At 42.8% G+C, this 26,705-nt stretch overlaps 1 protein-coding gene across 1 annotated transcript in view; it reads left to right on the forward strand.

The window, feature by feature from the left end:
- The first annotated feature begins 10,224 nt into the window (after positions 1-10,224).
- Positions 10,225-26,705, forward strand: part of TRANK1 (tetratricopeptide repeat and ankyrin repeat containing 1) — a 50,415-nt gene continuing 33,934 nt past the window's right edge. The window contains exons 1-3 of the mRNA XM_083404623.1: positions 10,225-10,612; positions 25,221-25,373; positions 25,700-25,829. Of these exons, the coding sequence (XP_083260749.1) occupies positions 25,222-25,373; positions 25,700-25,829 (282 nt within the window). The 5' untranslated portion in view covers positions 10,225-10,612; position 25,221. The remainder of the gene's footprint in view (positions 10,613-25,220; positions 25,374-25,699; positions 25,830-26,705) is intronic.

Genomic DNA, 26,705 nt, shown 5'->3' on the forward strand with positions numbered 1-26,705 from the left:
GACCATGTGTGCTGTGGAGCAGGCATGTCCAACAGGTAGATCGTGATCTACCGGTGGATCACTGGACATCTGTGGTAGTTCATTGGCTCTCCCCAAAGAAGCTGAACAACTGTGGCTCCCCTAAAAAAAGCTCAACATTTTACCTCCTCCCTGAAAAACTCAGCAACTTTGACCCGAACCCCCAAAAAGGGGGGTAGATCACTGCCAGTTTTTAACTGTGAGTAGATTACAGTCTAGGGACGCGGGTGGTGCTGTGGGTTAAACCACAGAGCCTAGGACTTGCTGATCAGAAGGTCGGCAGTTTGGATCCCCACGATGGGGTGAGCTCCCGTTGCTCGGTCCCTGCTCCTGCCAACCTAGCAGTTTGAAAGCACGTCAAAGTGCAAGTAGATAAATAGGTACTGCTCCAGCAGGAAGGTAAATGGCTGTTTGAAGAATCGCTGTGTCGTCTGATATGTTCACCCACAACTTAACACCCAGAGTCAGTCACGACTGGACCTAATGGTCAGGGGTCCCTTTACCTTTACCTTAGATCACAGTCTCTTGGGAGTTGGCCACCCATGCTCTAGACCCTTGTCCCTCTTGGCTGATAAAAACCAGCAGGGAGGGGACAGCTGACTGGATCAGGGAGGTGGTTCATACTTCTTTACGAGAGGGGCGGGGTCCCTGCTTGCTTGAAGGAGGCAGTGGTAAAACCACTCCTTAAGAAACCCTCTCTGTATGGATGTTATAGTGACAGGCAAGTGTCAGGCTTGCTTCTGTGAGGAGGGCATTAGTTACAAGGAGAGGGTGCCACCACCAAAAAGGCACTCTTTGTTTTGTTTGGTGGGGGAACCTGGAGAAGCCTCTCTGAATAAGACCTTTAAGCCTAACCTTTTTTTCATTTTGTGTGAAATAGCTAGCTTGGGTGGGAGGATATGGAAATCAGAAAGAAAGAAAGAAAGAAAGAAAGAAAGAGAGAGAGAGAGAGAGAGAGAGAGAGAGAAAGAAAGAAAGAAAGAAAAGGAGAGAAGAAGGAACTATGTGTTTATAAATGGAGGCTGTGGGCAGGCTTGTGACATTGCAGGGGGGTTGTAGATGACCTTTGGGGCCCTTCCATCTTGCCATTCTATGATTCTATAAAGGCAAAAAGTCCAGGCATTACAATAAATTACGTCGAGCACAAATGTAAACAAGAGCTTGAAGGGTTGGCCTCCCCACCCGCTTTGCTTTCGGTGGGAGGAGAAACTATTACAAATACTTCGGATACCTTTCCTTTCGTTTAAGGACCTATCAGCGTAAATAAAGCTTAGGTTTCATTTCCTTTAGCAGCTGCTTTTCAAAGTGCGGAAACTTGTAAGTTTCTGTTTCTGCGAGGTCACGTGGCCACAGTGGATTCCTCTGCAGTGCTTGGCAACAAGCCTATCTGCATCCTTTCAGGGCCAGCCCTGTTAAACAGCTTCCACGCTGGGACCCTTTGATTTGCACAAAGGGCAGGTGAGCTGGCTTTAGAATGCCCTTCCCCCATCCAGTTTCGCCAACCGATTGGTACACATTAACTGTTCAGTTTTACAGAATATTAACCGTGATGAGGCAGAGCTCTGATCTGCTGCAGATATAAGGACGTCGGAGAATACATTGCGTGGCGAGTTCCCGCCCCCCACCAGGATAAATAAAGACACAAGACACCATAATTTAAGGTTTCCAGGATCTACTAGCCCTACCAGGAATTGCCAGGGAATAAACCTGGGACGTTCTGCATGCCAAGCAGGTGTTCTGCCACTGAGTTATGGCCACAAAATCTGAGAACACTCCAAGTCATACAGGGGATATAAAACAGCATTCCGTGAAATGGTGTTTGCAGGCCACTCAGGAAGTAGCTGGTGGTTCAAGGTGGCTTCTGGGCCTCAGAGACTACCGTATCGTACCCCACCCCCTGCCCCCAGCAGTATCCCAGCTGACACAAAAGGTAGCATAGAACAACCTTTTGTTAGAAGGCAAGGGAATTTAAAAAATATATTAGAAAAATAATTTTAAAAATAATTACAGTGGTACCTCAGGTTACAGACACTTCAGGTTACAGACTCCGCTAATCCAGAAATAGTACCTCAGGTTAAGAACTTTGCTTCAGGATGAGAACAGAAATCGTGCGGCGGCGGCAGGAGGCCCCATTAGCTAAAGTGGTATCTCAGGTTAAGAACAGTTTCAGGTTAGGAACGGACCTCCAGAACGAATTAAGTTCTTAACTCGAGGTACCAATGTAATTACTACTCCTTACATTTTAGCCAGCATAGCTGCAATTTGTTTGCGGTGATTAAAAACCTTCTGTGGCTAATCATATAAAACTTTTAGCTGATTGATGCACTCACTCCTAGATTCAGATTCTAACTCCTAACGTGCATTTTATATTTGAATGTAGGTGCTTCAAACGGAAAGGGGGCATTGCTGTTTCTAATTTTCTTCTACATAGGTTTGAGGAACAGCTTGTTGCTGTTCAGGTTTGCCTTTCATCTGATGAACAGTAGCTATTGCCGTTTTGGTTCCGTTCCGGCTGTTACTTTCCCCACAGCAACAATACTGCCTCATAAAAGGGCAACCTTTACCCCAATAAAGTAAGCCACATTGCAACAATAGTGACTCATCCTGTTTGGTTCACTCCCACTCCAAGCCAGATAACTGCATCTGTTGTTATGTCGCAGTGCGATTCTCCCCTCTGTTCCCAAAACAACATCATTTGGGCACGTTCAAAGCCAAGGGGACACCTTCTCACAGGCAGCTCCTCCGTGCTCTGGGATCAAGCAGAATGATAGTCAGTGGTACCTCGGCTTACAGACACTTCAGGTTACAGACGCTTCAGGTTACAGACTCCGCTAACCCAGAAACAGTACCTCGGGTTAAGAACTTTGCTTCAGGATGAGAACAGAAATCATGCGGTGGCAGTGGGAGGCCCCATTAGCTAAAGTGGTACCTCAAGGTTAAGAACAGTTTCAGGTTAAGAATGAACCTTCAGAACGAATTAAGTTCTTAACCCGAGGTACCACTGTAGATGTGCTTCATTCTTTCTTATATGGTGTCCGTTGCTGGAGACTGGTGCAGGTCAGGATTCACAAACACGGTGTCCGTGAAGATAACTCTTTATTTGAATAAACCAATACAGCACAGGCCTAGTGATCACAGTAGGGAACTGGTCACAGAAGGATGGGGAGACTCCCTGGATTATTTGGCAAGTAGTACAGTGGTACCTCGGGTTACATACGCTTCAGGTTGCAAACTCTGCTAACCCAGAAATAGTACCTTGGGTTAAGAACTTTGCTTCAGGATGAGAACAGAAATCGCGTGGCGGCAACGGGAGGCCCCATTAGCTAAAGTGGTACCTCAGGTTAAGAACAGTTTCAGGTTAAGAATGGACCTCCAGAATGACTTAAGTTCTTAACCCGAGGTACCACTGTAGTAGGATTCCTTCAGCATTCTTCAGTTGAGAGCCAGTGTGGTGTAGTGGTTAAGAGCGGTAGTCTCGTAATCTGGGGAACCGGGTTCGCGTCTCCGCTCCTCCACCTGCAGCTGCTGGGTGACCTTGGGCCAGTCACACTTCTCTGAAGTCTCTCAGCCCCACTCACCTTACAGAGTGTTTGTTGTGGGGGAGGAAGGGAAAGGAGAATGTTAGCTGCTTTGAGACTCCTTAAAAGGGAGTGAAAGGCGGGATATCAAATCCAAACTCTTCTTCTCTTCTTCTTCTTCTTGACAATCCAGTTTCCATTAATGTAGAATCATAGAGTTGGAAAGCACGGTGAGGGTCGTTCTAGTCCAAACCCCTGAGATGCAGGGAACTTGTTGCCCAATGTAGGGTTTGAACCCATGGACCTGAGATTAAGAGTCTCATGCTCTGCGTATTGAGCCAACGAGAGGGCTACTGAAAGAGGAAAAGAGAAGGTACCTTGAAATACTACACCCATCAACAGCACTTCCTGTCCTGTACTGTGGCCTGAAGTAACGCACCCTGCATTTGAATATACTGTAGTGATTTCCTATGGACCAAGTGAAATCGAGGATACAGCGTTTCCTCTAGATGAGAAACCTTTGCTGAAAGGGTTTGCTATAATGGTGAGAAGCTAAGAAGGTCTTGGCTTGTGTTTCGTAGGGTATCAACAAGGTTTCTCTTTTTGCTTCTGCCGCAAAACATTTGCAGAGGCAATTGGCAGAGGCAATTAGAATAATACATATTATTTGATCAACTTTTTAGCATCCCTCCGTTTGAAATAAAAAAAACCCCAACAGAAAGCCTATTGGTTCACATATTTTATCTGTGGCTAAAGGATCATGAATCACTTCCATCATTTGCATTGATGTAAACCTCTGGAATATACAGTCATACCTTGGGTTGAGGTAGCTTCAAGTTAAGTATTTTTGGGTTGTGCTCCACGGCGCTCCGTTACTTCCGGGTTTCGCCGCTCACGCATGCGCAGACGCTAAAAATGATGTCACACGCATGCGCGGAAGCAGCAAAACGCGACCCACGCACACACAGACGCACAGTCACGTTACGTTTACTTCAGGATGTGAACAGGGCTCCGGAATGGATCCTGTTCGTATCCAGAGGCACCACTGTATTTAGTATAGCTAGCTATTTAGCTCCATCCCCAGTATATTTTATCTTATTGCTATGGCTAGTAGCTAATGCAAATAAAGTTTCTATCTATCTATCATCTATCTATCTATCTATCTATCATCTATCTATCTATCTAGCATCTATCTATCTAGCATCTATCTATCTATCGTCTATCTATCATCTATCTATCTATATCATCTATCATCTATCTATCCAGATGGTGGCTCTGCTAGGGCCAGTTCTTCCTTTGGGGAGTACTGGGACCACTTACTGAAAACACTTGTGTGACATTGCGAAACAGCATGAAATGTCACTCAGGCATTTCACGGTATACAGCATTTGGGTAGAAACACCATCTAGGTGTGGACTATATAAATGCATTTATGCAGAACGTCACTGCATCATAAACTAAGGAATTCAGCAATGGAGGGGCGTGTTCAAATGCCTACTGGCTAATACATTGTTAAATATAGGCACTCACTGTGCTGTTTTATATGCCTGCTAAAAACAAGGTAGTACGATGTAATAAGTATGTGCAATATGATTAAAAGAACAGCAGGGATCAGAACAGTTAACTCGGACATGCGACTTGAAGGACTTGTGCTTCAGCTCAATTTCCCTACATTTCCTCAGAGGTTCCCATCCTGCAAAGACTTATATTTGCAAGCAAGAGAAAGGAGACAAAGACTTGAATGCAGAGAGAACGACCTTTTCCCTTTACTGATTAGAAATAGGACCCGACCTTCATGCTGGTTTCTGTTTCCCTCACTGAGCAGCAGCTGGTAGTCACAAGACTATGTTTTCATTCCACAGTCCAGATACTGTTGGAGTCCCACGGGAAAGGGAGACGGGATGTGACGTTTCCTGGTTTCCTGGTTTTTTTGTACTGTCTTCTTTGTTGGAGTTGGTCTCTGCTTCCCACAGAGACAAGATGTATATTTGCATGCTCTCAGCATAGCTTAGAAATAAAGAATAGAAGAAGAAGAAGAGTTTTGGATTTGATATCCCGCCTTTCACTCCCCTTCAGGAGTCTCAAAGCAGCTAACATTCTCCTTTCCCTTCCTCCCCCACAACAAACACTCTGTGAGGTGAGTGGGGCTGAGAGACTTCAAAGAATTGTGACTGGCCCAAGGTCACCCAGCAGCTGCATGTGGAGGAGCGGAGACGCGAACCCAGTTCCCCAGATTACAAGACTACCGCTCTTAACCACTACACCACACTGGCCCTCAATGTAGCAATGTGCTACTAGCAAGGTAGCACCATACCTGCCTCAACCTTTCGTTGTGGACACTGGATGTATACTCTGCTGGGCTCGATCCAAGATGAGCCGTATCAGCTCAAGATGGGCCAGAGTTGAATTTAACTGACACTTCATATCTGTTTGGAACAGAGCCCCTGAGTGGGACTTCTCCACCTTTGAGTACATGCCCAGAATTTCTCATGCGACAAAGAACATTTTATCTGTGGTCACACCATGTAAATCCATTGCATAATCAGTATATTCTCAAAATAAAACCATGTTGTGGTTTTCTCTCACTACGGTGGTGTTTGAAATACCCTTCAAGCAGACATTTTTATTTTCAGCCTCCCAAATGCCAAGGCTATTACTCCATCTCAGCAAAAAGATACAAGCTGGATATTTCTGTTGTCATCCGTTTTGGTCACAGAATCACAGAACTGCTGAGCTGGAAAGGACACGGGGCGGTCGTCTTGTCCAAATTCTGGAATCTCAACATATGGGTCCCCCATCCAATTTGAAACCATAGTAGATGTTGCTTCGCTTTGCAAATATGTTAACAGGTTTGGTTTTTTTTCAATCAAAGCCAGCATTGATCCATCATGGATGCATGATGGTGTTTGTTGAATTCAGCAGTGCTAAAATAACAATAATTAATATGTGATAGGATTTGGGACAGTCCAGTGCACAGATATCTAAACATGTTTCTAATTTGCATTTCCAGTGTGAGGCATAAAGGATATTTTGCATGAAGGCATATGGAGCATTAATAATAATAATAATAATAATAATAATAATATTTATTTATACCCCACCTTTCCCCCCCAACAGAGATACAAGGCAGCTTATAGATAAAATGTTGTTGTTTGTTGTTTAGTCGTGTCCGATTCTTCGTGACCCCATGGACCAGAGCACGCCAGGCACTCCTGTCTTCCACTGCCTCCCGCAGCTTGGTCAGACTCATGTTTGTAGCTTCAAGAACACTGTCCAACCATCTCGTCCTCTGTTGTCCCCTTCTCCTTGTGCCCTCTATCTTTCCCAACATCAGGGTCTTTTCCAGGGAGTCTTCTCTTCTCATGATGTGGCCAAAGTATTGGAGCCTCAGCTTCACGATCTGTCCTTCCAGTGAGTACTCAGGGCTGATTTCCTTAAGAATGGATAGGTTTGATCTTCTTGCAGTCCATGGGACTCTCAAGAGTCTCCTCCAGCACCATAATTCAAAAGCATCATGGTAAAATAGATAAAATATTTTTATCTATTTTATTTATAGATTTTATCTATTTTATTTATAGATAAAATAGGAACAGCTAAAAACATAAACAGAAATCTTTTTTTTTTTAATTAAACATTAATAGCATATATCATCTATTGAAAACTTACAGGTAATTACAATTTAAAAATGGATTTTCAGATTGAGGCTCCAACATACCAAAGTTTGCGGATGTCGATCTTTGAGTAGTTTGGACAGAAATATGAGGTGTTACAATAGTGATTGGATTTGATCCACAGTAAGTTACTTGCATTTAGTTTCTACTGAAATCAGTGGGACTTAAATTCAATGGACAGCTTAATCCTATACATGCTTCCTCAGAAGGAGACAGCTCTCTGACCCATCAGTAACAGTGGTTAGGCTTATGGAAACCAAAGACAAGGTCTGTTTAAGTGGTGGTCCTATACTTATGGAATATGCTCCCCTAAGGATGTGGGTGGAGAACCAAACCCGGACGATGGGTTGAAAACTTAATTTCCCCACTCCACACAGACCAACTTTATAGGGATCACTCGCCTTTCCTAATACTGTAATGGCATCAAGTAATTAAAAGCATAGCTGTTAACGTTTTCCCTTTTTTAAGGGAAATTCCCTTATTCCCTGAATAGGATTCCTCGCAAGAAAAGGGAAAAGTTGACAGCTATGATTAAAAGGTGTCAAGAGTTCAAAAGGGGTCACTGAACCTATCAGTGGTTACAGCAATAGCCTTTAAAATGAGCTCATTGGTGCTTTGCAAAGGGATTTGCTGTAACTGCTAAATTCATTGGAGATCCCAGAAAGCCCCTTTGAAGTCTGCTTAGAGAGCCAACCTGCAAACATCCTGTTTTGCCTCAGCAAAGAAAGCGCTGTTTGGAGAACGCAGTTTGGATCCAAACTGCTTCCTGCAGGAGAAAAGGGAAAGCACACCCCCACAGCAGAGGGGCTTCTTGCCAGTGACGATCACTTTAGGTTTCTGATTTTAATAAAAAGTTAAATACCTGTGTAGGGCAGGTAGGCATGGTTTAGTCAATAACAGTCAAATGGGGGGATCCATGTTGGGCCTAATTGATATTGAGGGCCAGAGGCACTCTTCCATCACCCTAATAATTTTTTTAAAGACTCTCATATCAGCTTTTAATCAGATCCACATTTCATCCATTTTTATCCAGTGCCCCCTCCCCATTTTAAAGGGGGCTAAATTTTGCCTTAAATTGCTTCTGCGTGGCTTTTGCAGGCTGCCTTATGACGTTTGCCCTAATTATATAAACCTTATAATGCAATTTATACGTGTGTGGGTGGGTGTTTTATTAAAATTTGTTTTACAATTTCAAATAAACATTATACAGACTTAAAATATCAGTGACTTCCCTTCTTCTCTTTCCATGGTTCATTTTGCATATCTTATATCTCTGCATATTTTACAACAACTATACCAGTTTTTCATTATTACATCCATCACAGATTATTTACACTGTTGAATGTTTCTTAACGCTGACAGCGTTTTCAGCTGTAGTTATTTTCCATATACTCAATAAACATTTCCTAATTTTCTTTAAACATATGTTCTTCTGGTTCTCTTATTCTATATGTTAAGTCTACAGGTTGTGCATATTCTGCAAACTTAAGTTGCCAATCTTCTTTCGTTGGGACCTCACTCTTTTTCCATTTGGGGACTAACAAAGGAGGGGCCGCAGTTGTTGCATATATAAATAATCTTTTCTGACACCTGCGGATTTCAGTCTGGGTTATCCCCAACAGAAAGGACTCTGGGGTTTTGCTTTTTTGGCAAAGTAATTTTAAACCTTTTTTCCAATTCATTATAAATCATTTCCCAATATTCTTTTGCATGTCCATCACATATGAAAGAACATTCCCTCCAGCTCTTTACACTTCCAGCACCTGTCTGATTCTGCCCTGGAAATCTTAGCAAGCCAACTCAGAGTTAGAGACCACCTGAGAATCACTTTCAGATAGTTCTCCTTCAAAGAACATCAACATGCTGTAGATTTTGCTTCCCCAAAGTTTCTCCCAGAGGTGAAAAATCTCTCTTGTGTCCTATACAGTAATGCAATTTGCTTCTGAGACAGGGAACCCTGGACGAGAGAGACAGGCAAAAGACAGGGTGGAAGGTCAGACTAGAAACCGATTTTTTACACCCAGCCATAGCTGTCAACTGTCCCTTATTTGGCAGGAAACTCCCTTATCCCAGCGCTGTGCCCTGCTGCTGTCCCTTATTGATGATGTCCTTTAAATTTTCCGGGTTTCATGCTCGCCCGCCTAGGGAGGGAAGCAGCGGCTCGGGGTCCTCCGCCGCAAGAGAGAGCGCGCGCACAAGCTGCCGTGTTTCCGTCTCTCCCTTTTCCCCCTCAGGGGCGCGTTGTGAGGAGACGGGTGGCGGCGGGCGGGCAGGCAGCCCCTCTCTTGAGAGACTTCCACCATGCTGCCAGGGGAAGCTGGAGGCAGCAGCAGTGGCAGCGGTTGAGGAGGCGGCCTGAGGGAGGAGGAAGAGGAGGGGATGGGGAGGAATGCAGAAGGGTGGCACTACAGCGGCCGCCATGGCGCCGCAACCGCCTCATGCCGGGCTCGCGGGCAGCATGGGCGAGAGTCTCTCTCCCCCTCTCTTGGGTGGGGAAGGGCCGATGGAACTCCTCGCGCCAGGACGGCAGCAGCCCCAACGTGCTGCTTAGCATCCCCTCCAACCAGTGCAGCATCTTAATGTAGTGATTTCCCCCTCTGCACCCCTTTCATAACTCTATTTTTATAAATCATTTGTCCAGCCACAGTTCAAATTTTTATGACAAGTTTTCTGTCAATCCTACAGATGTATATAACTCTTTACAATAGCTTTTCAACTAAATTATAAACTTTCCCCATTCTTTATTAAAGAGGACCTCTTCCTGGTTTCTAATTCTGCCTGGAAGCTTTGCCATCTCGACGTCGTTCATCAGTTTTGTCTGCCACTCTTCTTTGGTCGGAGTTGTTGACCCTTAGGATCATCTTGTCCGACCCCCTGCAAAACACAGTCAGTCGCAGCAAAAGCAGCAAGGCTCCATCAGTGCCTGATTTCTGTATAAGCTAAGCAAAACCCCTTATTTGGGCTGCTGATCCCTTATTTCCGAGGCTGCTGGTCCCTTATTTTCAAATCCATAAGTTGACAGCTGTGCACCCAGCTCCCAGGCGCTGCGCTGGAAGGCGGAGAAGCGTCGGCTGAACTGGGAAAAGCTTCATATTCGCTTTCGCTTTCGCCGAAAGGAAACACGCTGCCTCTGCGAGGAAGCGCCCCTTTCCCCGAAATGACGTCGCGGGGGCGGGGCTGGCCCGCGGCTTGCGCTTTTTCTGCTCCCACCCGCGCGCGCCTTCTCAGGATGGCTGGCTTTGCTGATGCGCAGCAGCTGAGCGGCGGCAGCAGCTCCAGCTTTGGCCGGGCGCGAGGCGCGCCTTAAAGCAGCGAGGAGCGCCTTGCGCCGCCTTGCCTGGGGGGCCGCCGGGTTACTTCCAGTCCAGGAAGAAAGGAAGGAGAGGCGCGTCGTTTTGCATAAACGTATGTATATGCATGCGCGCGCGGGGCATGTTTTGTGTTTAGCAAACGAACCAGCCCCAAATCGAAAGCAGCGTTTCCTTGCGCGGGTGTGTTGTCCCGGGGCAATGGAAGCAATTGGTTTGCATGGCTTCCCCCTCGCCCCTCGTCACCTTTTAATTTTTTGCCACGTAAACCCTAATCCTGCACGGCCATTGTTAGGGTGGGAGAAATGTTTGGGGTTTGCGTTTCCTTGGGTTGCAGGATTCGCGTAAGAGCTGAGCCTCAGGGTGCAATCCTTTTCGAGATTAAGTTTCCTGGAGCTCCCTGGTAATTGGTTTAATTTCTGTGCGGAAATGAACAGCCAACAGCTGTGTGAGTCATGGGCGGCAGGGAAATTAAGTCGGGTTTTAAGTGTAACTAGAGGGCAAGCAAACAAGCGGACCAAAGGAACCAGGCATGGTCCCACAGGTTTCTTTGGGTGTTTCTGCAGGGCTGGAGTGGCTAAAACCTGCTGCTTTTCACATATTTGTTGGACTACAACTCCCATCATCCAGGACCACTGGCCAGGACTGATGGGAATTGGAGTCCAACATAATCCGGCGAGCGAAAGATTAGGCCCTTGCCTTGCCTTGCAGAAAAGTGGCTGGCAGTTGCCTCACTGATCGCCAGCGTAGGTTGTAAGAAACATAACTTCCAGCACTGCCCGGGTTAGATATTTTTTTGCCTCCTGCTTGGAAAGGCACACACTGTGAGAGAGCAGATCTGGGTATTGTTACAGGATCACACTTGAGAGAACATGTCCTCTTCAGACCTAGGCTGCTCTTTCTTTCAACTTGGATTGAAACTGGTTTGGAGGAGTATGCATTGAAACAGTATTTCGGTTCCACTTGTGTAGACTGCTCTCGAAAACCAGAGTAAAAGGAAGTGTGTACACATCCTTCGTAGGAAAATGAACATAAACGTTGGTGGTGATGTCTGACCCAATTGACTAATGTTGGCGGCTTGGCTATTTCAGAATAGTTTTCCTGCAAATAAAAAAATAAGTATGAGAGCTTCAACCAACCCTCGTGCTTGCAAACTACCAGAAGCTGGTCAAGGAAAAATGAAGTGCCCCTTTTACACTATCCACAGTAGTTGGTTTCTGTGCAACTTTGTGAAGCCTCTGAGTTGGCCTTTGTTGGGGAGGGGGCATTGAAAGTCTGTTGAGAACTGAGAAGTTGCTAGCACGCTAAATGCAGTTTTCAAAGAAGGATGCAGGGCATTTTGAAAACTAGCATGGAATCTGGTGTCTTTTGAAAAGGCTGTCACGTTTACTGTAGGCCAGAGCTCATTTTATGAGACGCATGAAGTGGTCATTAAAGATATGCTGTTGTTGTTTAGTCATGTCCAACTCTTCGTGACCCCATGGACCAGAGCACGCCAGGCACTTCTGTCTTCCACTGCCTCCCGCAGTTTGGTCAGGCTCATGCTGGTAGTTTGGTCTATGGGGTTATCTGTTTAACCCATTTTAGTGTTGGTTAAGTTTTAAAATCTTTTTCTATGTTTTTAACTGTGTACTGACAAATGTTTCTTTTTCTGACTGACGGTCGAATAAAAGGTTGATGATGATGATGATGGTAGTTTGGTCAAACTCATGCTGGTATATAAAGATACAGTTCCACATTATTCTGTCTCTAGTCTGTACCATGTCCGTTAGAAATTAAATGTTACCTGCATCGCCAATTCCATTGCATGTCATACGCTCTTCCTTGAGGAAAACAGGGCAGAGAGGCAACTTCTCCTTTCTCTTTAGATTTTGCAAGAGGTTTGCTTCCCTGAACCCTCCTTTCTGAAATCGTAAGGCATGTTACAGAAGTTGTTCCCTTTCCCCCATCCTTGAATTCCTTTGAATGTTGGCTGGGCCGTGTTTTGCAAATGCAAAGTATGACTTCCAAAGAAGAAAAGATTGTATACATTTATTTTAATAGCGGAAATTTTAACCAGCCTAGAAATAGTAGTGGTGTGATTGTTATCAAGTCAACATTTTAAAAAACCCACTCTGCTTTTCTTGCACGCAGAACAATTACCTGAAACTTTCTGGCAACTTTTAAATATTTGTAAGTAAAGCTGTTTCCAAAAAAGATTGACTGTTTAGGACAGTCAATCCTGTTTAAGATATGTTTTTCTCAAGGGCTTTGGTTTTGAATTTGGAACAGCCTTTCTTCAAGCAGAGATGAACTTGGAATTTTTTTATTTGCATTTTATAGCACCATTATAAAAACTGAAAAACTAGAGTGCATGTTTGGAGAGTTGGCTTCTTTTAGACCAAGTTAGTTTAGCTCTTTAATAATTGCATTAGCAATGTGTTCCCGTATAGAAGCAACTGGGAATCCTTGGCATTACCGCAGAAAAAAAAATGTTGCCAATAACTAAGCAGTAAAAATCTGCATTGGAAAACAAGCCGTCAGGCCAAACAATGTTAGTAACCATTCGCTGGATCCTCCAGGGATTGAATATTATCTAAGTTTTGGCATGGAAGTGCAAAACCGTACAGTTTTGTTCCTACTTGTTGTTTGCAGGCAGATTCTTTCTTATCTAAAGCAAGGGCATTTTGAAAAATGTTACGGTTGTCTTTACTGCTTTAGTTTAAAGTGCAATAGCACTGTCCAGAAGCCGTCTACCATATTGACCTTTTAGTCAACCATCAAGCTTGAAGCGAACCAGTGTTAACTGCTTTATACTGTGAAATATCAAGTTCCCTTAATATACAGGTGACTTATGAAAATGTATTTCTTTTAAAAAACAATGCTTCCAGAATGTAAGAAAATTATTCCAGACAAACATTTCTTATGTGAATAAACATTGCTTTCATGTGAATAAACACCCAGCAATAAAAGATAGTGGGAGAGGATTTACCCCAGCAAATTATTTCTCAAAATTACAAAGACCCAAATACAGACGGTCATTTACCCTCGCCAGATTCAACGTGCTGCCATCTGCCTTATTGCAGGGCAGATTCGAGGGTAAACCATACGTGGAACGAGTCTGCCCCTGTGGCTTGATGGAGGTAGAAACCCTCTCTCATGTCTTGTTACACTGCCGTTTCTACGGGGATATACGCTCGGTATTTATCACTCCTGTTGTGCAAAAATCTCCAAATGGGCCCAAACTTCAATGTCTAAAACTCCTGGTAGAGGACAAGGATCTAGAGATCACGCTAAAGGTGGCCAAATTCTGTGCGACTGCCATAAAACAAGCTGTACTACTAAAATGATTAAGGTTTTAAATGACAATTTTCGGTTATATTTTAGTGATCAAGATTTAATATGTTTTTTTTAACTGCCGCTATATCTGTATTGTCTCTGTTAGACCTAATTGCAATTCAGTGTATTCCTGTTGTGTTTTATGATTTTCCTGATATTGTAAGTGAGCCACTTTCATGTTCTTGCAACTTCATTTTTTGCTACTTCTTACATCAGTCCATGCCCAGAAGGAAGTTTTGACTATGCCCTGGGTGCTTTTATGTTTTCCTTCCCGCCCCTTAAGATTCTCACACAAATTCTATGTGGGATGGCTGAACAGGACAGAAGTTTCAGCTTTCTGCTAGCCCCTGCTTTCATTTGAATTTGTGGGTAAATAAGGGCTAACCAATAAATCTCCAAAGACAGAGTGGGGTTGAGCAAGATTACTGTAGCACTTAATTCACATTGCATAGCTGTTTTCTATAACTAGCAGTAGCAGAATGTCTTGTGTAAGATAAAGAACTGCTGTGTCTCAAGCTGCTTTTGAACATCTCAGTTTCCATGTAGCGTGAAGGGCTGTTGGTTGAGAAATGTGGCAAAGGTCCACATAAATGGCTGGTACTGTTCTTTGGATCCTGTTTGTGCAGGTTTTCTTAAATTATATTCCAGTTTTTCTTCATACAGAATTTGCATTACCCTGGCACATAATTATATTGGCGCTGGTTCATCTGAAATATTTTTCAAATCCTCCTTCGGAGAGGGTTGTACAGTTAAAAATAAAAGTAAAGCAACTGAACAAAAGCCTGCCAGAGTAAAATGCATAATTGTGTGTAAACAAGCACATCAGAGTGACAATATAATCATGGATGTGGTGAACAGAGGGCGCGATCTGCTTCCTCACAGACTGTCCAAGTGTCCCTATTTTTCAGGGACGTCCCTGATTTAGAGAAGCCGTACCTGTTTCTGATTTGATCCCGGAATGTCCCGCTTTTCCTTAGGTTGTGCCTATTTTCACTGGAGAAATTGTTGGAGGGTATGGGGGGGTATCCACCCCCCCACCCAAACCATCTGAAGGCAATCCTGTATAGGGAAGTTAAAAAAAAAAATGTTTCATGTTTTATTATGTTTCTCTATATGTTGCACACTGCCCAGAGTGGCTGGGGCAACTCAGTAAGATGTAAATAATAAAATTATTATGTTATGGGACATCCCTATTTTCGTTGGAGAAATGTTGGACGGTATGTCCTCGTTGCGGCTCCTGGTGAAATTCAGGCCAAGCAACTTGTTTTCTGAAGCAGATAAACGTGTATCTTTTATTGGGCTCTGCTTGGGTTTGAGCTATGGAGAAGCCCCCTCAGGATCACAAATATAAAATAAATTGAATGACACTAGCAACATCCAAATGGAAAACTTTGGATCACATAGATGAATTTTGTTTAGACGCCATGTGGAAAGGACCTTCACATTACTCATTTCCTACTAATCTTCTGTTGAAGGGGATAAGGGGCAGTATATGTTGTTGTTATTTTCTCCTCGGAAGGGTAGTGGAAGCTCTTTCTTGCCCCTGACCTTACGGCTGCCTTATGAGGACTGTGGGCAGTTGTCATTTTGTATTTTAACTTAGGTGGGTTGCTTGATGAATTAATATTTTGCAAAACCTCAAATGCTAGAGCAGTGTGTCTCAGTACATCTAGTCCAGACTTCTGCTCTGTCCTAAGAGTGTAATGGAAATGGTTCATGTTATGTATTGAAGTTCTCACCCTGGCCACCAGGAGTATCGTGTATATAGTTTTCACTCAGGTCCATGTCAGTTATTTTAAGGGGGAAACCCTGGGTTGTTGTTGCTACATTGTTGACAGCTGGCTGCCTATAAAAGCAGGCCGGCTGAGCTGTTTGCTGTTCAGTTCTGTCCAGCTTACAAATAAAGAGCTGCTTTGGAAGAATCGCTGTGTCGTCTGCTATGTCTACCCACTATTCAACAGTTCAAATGTTTGGAAAGGGTGTGTGGTAAAATCCTCACCGAACTTTGTCAGTTCAGAATGCATTGGTTGCAAATAGGATGCAGATACTGTCATTTGCCAGTGCAAGGCTTAGAAAAAGTGAAGTCTTGCTCTCTCTCTCCTCCAAAATGTGTAGTGTCCAACTCCCTCAAAATGTATTTTGTCTAGTTAAGTTTTTGCCTCTATCTTCAGTATATTTTATTTTGTTGCTGTGGTTAGTGGCTGTTGCAAATGAAGGTTCTTCTGATCTGATCTCGTGTCCAACTGGAGAAAGAGAATGGTTGTAGGTTTGCTTGAAGCACAGGAGGGAGATTTTTAAGGGTTAAGAACTTTGCCCCAGGTTGTGCTACAACAGCGGCAAGAGTCTTGATAGCACAAGGATGGAAGAAGGAGGAAATCCCAATGAAAGAACAGTGGCAAGAAAAATTGATGAGCTACGCAGAGCTTGCTAAATTGACATACAAATTGCGGGACAAGGACAACTTGTGACTTTATTTCTTTTTCTTTTTCAATTTTTAAAATTAATTTTCCAGAAAGTTTTTGAAGACAAATAAACAACCAAACATAAATCTCAACCGTATTTAAACCAAACTTAGTAATACAGTGGTGCCTCGCAAGACGAAAAGAATCCGTTCCGTGAGTCTCTTCGTCTAGCGGTTTTTTCGTCTTGCAAAGCAAGCCCATTAGCGGATTAGCGCTATTAGCGCTATTAGCGGTTTAGTGGCTATTAGCGGCTATTAAAGGCTTAAGGGATTAGCGGATTAGCTGCTAAAAGGCTATTAGCAGTTTAGTGCCTTAGAAAAAGGGGGTGGGGAGCGGAAAAAAACCCCCAGGAATCGCAAGACATTTTCGTCTTGCGAAGCAAGCCCATAGAGAAATTCGTCCTGCGAAGCACCTCCAAAACGGAAAACCCTTTCGTCTAGCGGGTTTTCCGTCTTGCGAGGCATTCGTCTTGCGGGGCACCACTGTATCGTTAAGTGACTTCCTCATATCCCCCTGGTTGAATTTCAGTGTATATCATTTTAACGGTTTTCCAAAACCTAAGTTCTTATAAAGTTGACTTAAACACTTAACATCTTTCTTTCTTTCCGATTCAGCATTAAACATATTAATTCATCACATTACATATCTAAATCCTAAGCCTATCTGGTATTTGCAAGCTTTTCCAATTAATTTAACTTGACATATTTAACTAAATAGTCTTTAAATTTCATCCATTCTTCCTGGACAACTGTGACTTTAAGGAAGAATGGGAGCTTATTACAAATTTACAAATTTACAAATTATCTAAAAGGACAACAAAATGAACTGGACTCCTTGGCAGGTTTTGAGTAAACATACACAAATTTATTGGTTGATAACATGGTAGATAGATAATGTAAGGATATGTTTAATTTTATAACATGCAGAGAATAATATGTGCTGAGAAATCAGAGAGAGGAGTTGAGGGAAGTCTCTGGGAGGAGGGAGGGTTTAATGGGGGGGGGCAAGGGGGAAAATAATGAATCTGATATGTTTTGAAATTTTGTTATGCTGAAATTGCTACTAAAAATATTTTTTTTAAAAAAAGAACTTTGCCCCAGGAACAGAAATCACGCAACGGTGGCAGCAGGAGGCCCCATTGGCTAAAGTGGTACCCAGGTTAAGAATGGACCTCCAGAACGAATTAAGTTTGCAACCAGAGGTACCACTGTACAGGCAACATATGAAAAAGTTGCATGACTGCGTTGCTAATACGTATCAACAAATATCGGTTCTTTTGGCTTTGGAAGCAACCTTCCTCTCAGCTTCCTGCTTTCACCCGGACTCCACCTTCCCACCCTAATTCTCACCTAGGGTCTCACTACAGCCACAAAAAGTACCGCTAGGAGAAGGGATGCTGCGGGCATCACCCTAGTTTCCCCTCTAGGTTTGCTTTTTATGGGCAAGCCCCGGGGTGGATGGAGTCCCATTAAACAGTCAGCTGCCCTCTCCACACCCGGTTCCGGGTGCAGTAGGTTTGGTGAGTTTGCCAGGGGCTCCCAAGGATGAAAAAAGAGTGCCCCTCCTCCCGCACTTCTTTTTCCCCCTTCACAATAATATTTATTAATTTTCATACAAAAGCATAACAAAAAAGAGAATAAACAATAATAAGAAAAAGAAAGAATATGAAACATAAAATACTCCAAACTTCCCATAGATCACCACATAAACTAAAACCTAATTAGTTAATTAAGATCCATCTTCATAAACATATTACTTGACTTCCTCTAATCTCTTCCATCTGAATTCCCTTGTAATTAAATGTAGCAGTTTCCAATATCATTATTTCATAAAACAATATTGCAGTCATAATCAAATTTCCTAACTTTCCTTATTGTACTTTTTCTTATTTATTTATTTAATCCTAATTTAATCCTAGGCCTAATTAGTTCTTTCAAGTGGTTACATATCTTTAATATTGCAATATTTATTCAAATAGTCTTTAAATTTCTTCCAATCTTCTTGGTGTTCCTCTTAGTTCTTTAGTTCTTTCAAGTGGTTACGTATCTTTAATATTGCAATATTTATTCAAATAGTCTTTAAATTTCTTCCAATCTTCTTGGTGTTCCTCTTCTTTCTGGTCGCGGATTCTCCCGGTGAGATCAGCCAGCTCCATAAACTCTCATCATCTTCATCTCCACTCACAGTTCTCCTGCCTCTGTCTCCTTCTTGTCCAGCCTTTAGTGGCAAATTGTGTTCTCCCATCCGTTTCCCAGAGGATAATGGAATATCTGCAAGGGTCCTCCTTGAACTCACAAATGAACTTTAATTTCCATATTTGAGAGTTTGAAGCAGGCATGTAAATAGCCACTGGCCTGACAACCTGTGGTGACCAAGGCCATAACCAGATGAACGTATGTCGTCTTGATAAGCTGAGAAACGAGCTAGGCTTTTGTCCCTTTGTGGTATGAGCAACCAAACCAGAAAGCCTTCCATTCAAGGCTGGAAACTATAGTTGCCAGCTTTGGAACAAGCCATGATATTATACACAACTTCGAGCCTTCCTTTAATAGCGTGGCTTGTTCTGAAGTTGGTATCCATAGTTTCTTGGTTTGGACAATATGGAAACACTGTTTAATTACAGGCTTCCTAGTTTAATTGTGGCTTGTAAAGAAAATGCTTGTTCGTATATTGGCTTATTAAGCAGAGAGATTATTGTTTTACCATTGTTAGAGCTGGTTCAGACAGGCAGGGAAACTTTACAAAGGCTCCCCTCCATGTTTAAGCCACAAATAACTAGCATAGGTAAGCCCAGACGGGTGGGCCAGTGATATTTCTTCTTGTATGCTGGCAAAACACCCCCCCCCCAACTGTGCACTTTTTAGCAAGGTGATTTACGTAAGTTTCTGATAGCTTTCCAGCCTGACATTCTGTTACGATAAATCCTGAAAGTACGATATTTAGATTGTCCTCCCCTTGATTTGCTGGGAACAAACAAAAATAAATCTAGCAACCATTTCATTATATTTTGGGTGTCTGGTATTTTAGCAACCTCTTTCTATGTAGCTCCCAAGACAGACTGATTTTTCCATGCACCTTCGACAGCTAGTCCTAAGGAGAGCCTTTTTCAGTTAAAGTTGGGTTGGCATCATGAGCACCTTCGCTGCTGAACTTCACATTTGCCATCCTGCACCAGTAGTGGAGAGTGATGCCCATTCTGTGCAAAGGGGCATCATGGTCCCACACCTCCCTATTGAAAAAACCTGTTGTATATCACAGTTGAGACCACAGGTGCTTTTAGGTCCTTCCGTTCTGGATTCTGTGGTGCTGGGCACAGGGAGCAGTTCCGCGTACTGTATGCACCAAAGTATGGTTTCAGGAATCTGTGATGATCAACTTGCAGATGCTGAAGGCTGAAGGAGTGGAAATGATGTTATCGTTGCACCATGAGATCCTTGACTACTGTAATTTGCTCTACGCAGGGCTGCCCTTGAAGCTGTCCCAGAAACTCCAGTGGGCACAGAATGCTGCAGCAAGGCTCCTCACGGGGTCCCTGCCATGGGAGCATATTCACTCAGTGCTTTTCACGCTGCCCTGGCTCCCGGTGGAATACAGGGTCAGATTTAAGGTGCTGGTTTTGACCTTTAAAGGCCTTCATGGCCTAGGACCCTCGTACCTACGGGACTGCCTCTCCTGGTATGCCCCACGGAGAGCCTCAAGGTCCATAAACAGCAACACCCTAGAGGTCCCGGGCCCTAAGGAAGTTAGATTAGCCTCAGCCAGAGCTAGGGCCTTTTCAACACTGGCTCCAGCCTGGTGGAACACTCTGTCTCATAAGACCAGGGCCCTGCGGGATCTGATTTCTTTCCGCAGGGCCTGTAAGACAGAGCTGTTCCGCCTGGTCTTTGGCTTGGAGTCAATTTGATTCCCTCCCCCTCTTTCTTTTTTCCTTTCTCCTCCTGTGAAGAGGCTGCATCTTAATGTTTTAATGTTGTATTTTAATCAACTTATTTTTATTATTGGTTGTTAGTCACCCTGAGCCCAGTCTTGGCTGGGGAGGGCAGGGTATAAATAAAATTTATTATTATTATATTCCTACCCTACAGGCTTTGAGGTAAACAAAGAGACATGGCGAAACTCACCAGAAAAATAAGAAATCAAGATAGCACACTTTTTATAAAATAATGCAAATGGTTTATTGAATATTTACCAATGAACTGTAAACCGATAAGAACATTGGCAGGATTATTGTAATAACTTGCAGTTTTATAAGAGTGTATATTTAAAGTAGATGAATAAATCAGTAAATTGAGTTAATTTGGCATATGCAGAAAATATAAAACATAAATTTAAGGAACAGCAGAAAGGGGAAAGGAAGTCGAGTTTTGAAATGTTAAAATGGTTGTAAAATTATTGAAATGTATAAAACTTAACATCATAATTATTATTATTTTTTAAAGAGATAAACAGAGAGATGAGCCCTATAACTTGCGGTACTTTGACTTGTGTCTGTGTGGTTGACAGTTCTCTGAGAAGAGCACCAAAGGGGTCTCTGGAGGAGCAAATTCTGATTACTCTCCATTTTAATTCAAAATAAGAAACAGGAGAATATGTATCTCTCTTACCCTTTACACAAATGTTTCCTTTGTCTTATTACTTTGATGCATTTGCATCTTTGGATCCCTTTTGATTTTACGTGCTTCCTGTTCAGAGTTTAAGTTACAATATATCTCTGGTTAAATGGGAAGCAGGAAAAACATCCCAATTATAAATTATGTGGGGTGAAAAGAGGGGTATAATATTTGAACTGGGCACTACAAGCCTGTGGTGGTGAGTAATATAATATATTCCCCTCTTAACTGATAACTGTCCAAGTGTGTACCTTATACGATATGTTAATTGAGTTAGAATATTATTATTTTTCCTTAGCCAACATTTTTGTCTCTGTTGAGAGAGAGAGAGAAGCCTTTGTTTTGGGCAATTAGTCCGAGAAAGGAGGGAACAATCTTAGCTAGAAAGCAGATGGTTTCGAGGTCATTATTCCGAGACTGGGTGGAATTTGTGTTGTGGTTTTGATAAGGAAGATTTCGGGATGAAAGTGAAGAAGAACCAGAGAAGGTAGAGAATGTTGGTGGAAGCCATAAATTTAAGAATGACTCATTTTGATGAGGGTTAAAATTGTGCAGGAGTGTTACAAAAGAGAACAATTTGGAGCGTAGCTGGAGATTTGAAATGAGAAGAGTTGTATTATGGGAAATACGTAAAAACAAAGACTTCAAAGACAAAGACTCTGATTGCTTCTCTCTCTCTCTCTCTCTCTCTCTGGATGTTCTCTTACAACTCTTAGCTCACATTTGTGTTTCTCCATTGATATTTTTCTTGCTATGGCCTTAGTCAGTTCCATGGAGGCAAGCTGGCTTGGGGGTGTTGAAGACTGTTGCTGTTTAATCGTTTAGTGGTGTCCGACTCTTCATGACCCCATGGACCAGAGCATGCCAGGCACTTCTGTCTTCCACTGCCTCCTGAAGTTTGGTCAAACTCTGGTAGCTTTGAGAACACTGTCCCACCAACTCGTCCTCTGCCGTCCCCTTCTCCTTGTGCCCTCCATCTTTCCCAACATCAGAACCTTTTCCAGGGAGTCTTCTCATGAGGTGGCCAAAGTATTGGAGCCTCAGCTTCAGGATCTGTCCTTCCAGTTAGCGCTCAGGGCTGATTTCCTTAAGAATGGATATGTTTGATTTTCTTGGATGAAGATCCTAGTTGAAGACTAGGCCTGTGCTTTTGAAGTGGCCTCATAGATGTTGGCTTTTCTTAGCGTTTTTCCTTCTTTGATCAGCTTTTGATTTTTCTAATCCTTGTGGATTATTTTTGCTCAGGAGTCTTGTAGTGGAAACCAATCGTCCGCAGCAGGTCTGGCATATATGGACGCATTATTCCCTAAAGTCCCTGAGTCTATCCCAATATTAGGGACACACATATATGCTAAATCCCATTTAATTTTTCCTGTATTTTTTAATTACCTTTATAATGCAGATTTTTAAAATTTCTTTTTAGTGCTATTGCTTTTAACTGGACTGGAGGAAGAGGGTGCTAAGAAAATAATGGCTTTCTTGCGTACTTGAAGCAGCTAATACAAAGCCTTATATCTTATTTAGTTCTTGTAGTAGCCCCATTGTAATTACGTTGTTTATTTATCCATGCACTCATTTTTATACATTGTGCTTATTTTGTATCATGCTTTCACTTGTAAATGAATACTTACCATTTTTCACCTTTTGTCAGTTATTTTTAATCGCTTTTTTGTTTATTTTGGAGTGGTTCTGGATGTTTTGGTCACTGTTTATATGCTCACTAGGCAAAATTGATATTTTTTTGAATTTAGAAATTGTTTTCCAGTTCCTTGTGCAGTGTGAGGGAGTCTGTTGGAGCCAAATTCAGTGTTTTGCTGCAAAAAAAAGGACAGAGTTTTCTCTCTCTCTCCCCCCGCCCCCTTTACACCAATGTTTCATCTCTAAAGTCCATATTAAGGCAATCCCTTTACTAGGCCAACCAAAATATTGCAAAATAGCATCCAGTCTTTTGAGTACTCTGGAACTCTTTATCAGACTAGATGGTAAACACAGCAAAAAAGTAGGGAAGGAAAAAGGTGTGTGTGGGGGGGGAATGTGCATTTACCGTATTTTTTGCTCTATAAGACGCACCAGACCACAAGACGCACCTAGTTTTTGGAGGAGGAAAACAAGAAAAAAAAATATTCTGAATCTCAGAAGCCAGAACAGCAAGAGGGATCGCTGTGCAGTGAAAGCAGCAATCCCTCTTGCTGTTCCGGCGTCTGGGATAGCTGCGCAGCCTGCATTCGCTCCATAAGACGCACACACATTTCCCCTTACTTTTTAGGAGGGAAAAAGGGAGTCTTATAGAGCAAAAAATATGGTATGTCTGCATCTTCTAAGAGTCTTGAGGAGAGAGCAGGTAGGTCTTTTAGGCGCTACAGAGGTGGCAGCAAGGAAAAGACTGGTTGTGATAGGAAAATAATGAATTTGGTTGTTTTAACAGCAGAATCCTAAACTGAAGTAAGAGGCTTGTTATACCACCTGAGGGCAGGGCTTTATTTTCCAAGGAAACATTTCATTCAACTGCTAGGCGCAGTTGTCCTCGTTGGTTTCTTTTGACTTGGCAAACTGTCTAATATTAATTTTCACCTTTGCTAATATGAAGATTGCCTTAGCTCAAAAACAGGAAGGAAACTATGGAGGACTCTCTGTGCTTTGCTTAAGGATGAAGGCAGAGCTGGGCAATAGCTGTTAACTTTGTAGCCCCAGAGATGGGGGATTTACCGCATTGTTACTCTTCTCATTCGCAGCAACCAACTTGCATAGCACCTAAAGGGCCTCATATCATTGCCTGCGACTTCCTCTCTCCCTTAAGTCTTAAGAACCTTACAAGACGCAGACAGGGATAAAGGTTTTATCACCAGATAGGCATTTTGAGTCTCCCTGCCCCATCTTCTTGCTTTGCTTCCCATCTGTCTGGAGCGTTCTGCAGAGCCCAAAGGGTTGCACGTTACTTTGTGATATTTTGTTTGGGTTAATAAAGGTATTACATTAATATGGACTTCGGGATTTTTCTTATGTGCCAAACTTTTTGACCTCTAAAATTGTATTTATAAAACGTTTCCTCCTCCCACCCCCTTAATAATTCGGGCAGTGGCGGTAGAAAAAAGATGCGATAAGAGGCGAAAACAAACCAAAGTTGGAGAGGGCAGGTTTCTCCTCAGCTCCTGCTACAAAAGGCTTCCTTCCTGTGACGCCTTGTGTCCTTTTATGTTGGACTACTTTCCCTGATGCTTCTTGACAAATTCCAATCTAGTTGGTTGAAGGGCACTCTCAGAAAACTGGCCACATATGGTCTCTCCCAGAGTATTTATTAAGTTTAGAAAGGGGAAGGGCCAAGAACATAATCAAAGAAAGACTCAGGGATATTGAAGTCCAAAATGACTTTAATCAACTTCCGATAACTTATAAACCTCTATACAATTCCCAAAGACCCCATCTAGCAAACTATCTCAAAGTTCTAGACAACACTAAACACCGATGGGCATTTTCCAGGGCCCGCTTTAACGCTCTCCCTTCAGCTCTTCTAGAGGGAAGATACAATAAAATACCGATCGAACAAAGATTATGTCCCTGTAACAGCAACAAAATCGAAACCATTGGGCATGTCATCTTATACTGCCCATTATATCGAGACTCAAGAAAAGAGCTGATTGAACTGATTCTGAGGAAAATACCTTGTAGTACAGACGACACCTATATCAGACACCTCTTAGCTGACAAAGAGCCCGAAATTAACAGGTCCGTGGCAAAGTACTGTTACATTGCAACAAGAATAAGACAAGCAATGTTGTCAACAACGGAGTTCAAATTGCAAACATCGAAGAAATGATAATAAACAGTAGTGACACCTGAATTGAATTTTAAAACCTTAAAAATCGAAACTTGGTCATAAATATAAGTACCAATTCTGTGAATTGGCCATATTTCTACTGTCATTTGTAGCATAATACTACTTTTAATGTCATATTTTTATAAATTGCTTTCTGGTCACTGACCGTATTAAAGATATTTGATTTGATTTGATCTAGAGCCAGTGTTTTCCAAACTTGGGTCTCTAGCCTGTTTTGGTCTCCATCATCCCTAGCTAGCAGGACCAGTGTTCAGGGAGGATGGGAGTTGCAGTCCAAAAACAGCTGGAGACCCAAGTTTGGGAAACGCTGGTCTAGATAATCCTGATAATACTTCAGCTTATCATTGATGGTAGAAGCACTTTATTGGTGTTTAAATATATGCGGTGTTGGTTAAGTAACTGAAAATGCTCTCGTGCTGTGGGGTAAGGGAAATATTTTGCGCTGTCTCTCAAAGCATATTTATTTCCTCTCTTTGTCAGAATGGATCCCTTCAGCTTTGGGGACCCCAATAGTTACGCCGAGTTCTTGAAAGTGCAAGGGAATCAAGACTTCAAAAATGGAAACTATGCTCTTGCCATCAGAAAGTATGACGAAGCACTAAACATACTGGTCTATTTACACAAAGCAGTAAGGTAAGCTGTTTCTTAGAGAACTGTGAGCTTTCTAGTGCTAGCTTCTAGACTTGAGCTTTCCTTCTGTGAAGCTACTGACCTTGGATTCCAGCCACCAAGTTATCTGTGATCTTTGCAGTAATTATTTGCCGTTTTCCTTACACTCTTTATTCAACTTTTCATAGCAGTGTTCTGTTGGGATTTAATAAAGGGAATGCATAAGGTATAACAATCCCCCCCCTCTCTTTCTGTGTAGAGGAAGGGGGGCGGGAATCCGTTCATGTGTTCTGTAAAACTATAAAGCTGTTTCTCTTGACGCAACCACATTTAACATTCTCATCTTTTAGCCTTTCCCAACGGCGAGATGTGGCAGTTTTACTCTGCAACCGATCAAATGCCTTTTACAACTTAAATAAATGGAGAGAAGCCTTCTTCTCAGCAAGACAGAGCCTCCAGTGGGATCCAGCTTACGTTAAGGTATTCTCTAGTCTACGCAGAGGCTGAGTGGCCATCTCTCATGGGTGAGATTCGTGCAAGATGACCCTGAGAGTCCCTTACCAGGGCCGTCTTAAGCATACCCGGCGCCGTGGTGTAAAGATCCGTCTCCCACCCCGTTTCCTAGAGTTGTTGACCTTTTCCCAAGCCTCTGCGGGGATTGCTCTCCTCCCGTGGGGGCTTGGGAAGGAAGTTGCACATCCTCCAGCCATATGGTTGAGGGGAGCAGCTGGTGGACGTGGAGGAGGGAAAGGGGAGGCTGCCGGCAAAGCCCAGCAAAGCTCGCTGGGGCGCCCCTGAGAGGCCGATGCCCTGGCGCAGCGCGTCAGTAAACCCAATAGGAAAGACGGCTCTGGCCCTTACAACTCTATAGTTCTATGATTCTCTAAGCCTAGGTTGCAGGGTTGTTGTTTTTTAATTAAAAGATAAAATAAGGATTAAGAGTTCGGAATATAAGATATTTTGAAGCAATATGTGGTTTGACAGAGAGATTTCAAGTCCGGAAATGCAAGGATTGAGCATTGACATTAAAGGAGCTTAAAGCTCGAAGAACTTTGGATTTGCATTTGCTTGTTAAATTTTGTTGTGTTCGGAAGCTCCACGTTTTGGCTTGCAAGTCACTTTTACTTAATATGAACATCAACTTATTTGCGGAGCAGCTGTTGGCTCAGAACAGCGTTCCCGTTCAGAAATTTATTTATTTAATTTCTGCACCGCCCTTCATCCGAGGCTCACAGGATGGTTTGCAATATAAAAACACAAAAAACATGGTGCTTAAATAAAATATTACTGACAACAGAAATAAGATTTGTATCCAAGTTAAGAAAAGCCACACCATAGGAAGAAACAAAAGCAATT

The sequence above is a fragment of the Podarcis tiliguerta genome (genome assembly GCF_965153285.1).
Source record: "Podarcis tiliguerta genome assembly, chromosome: 12".
NCBI lineage: Eukaryota > Metazoa > Chordata > Lepidosauria > Squamata > Lacertidae > Podarcis > Podarcis tiliguerta.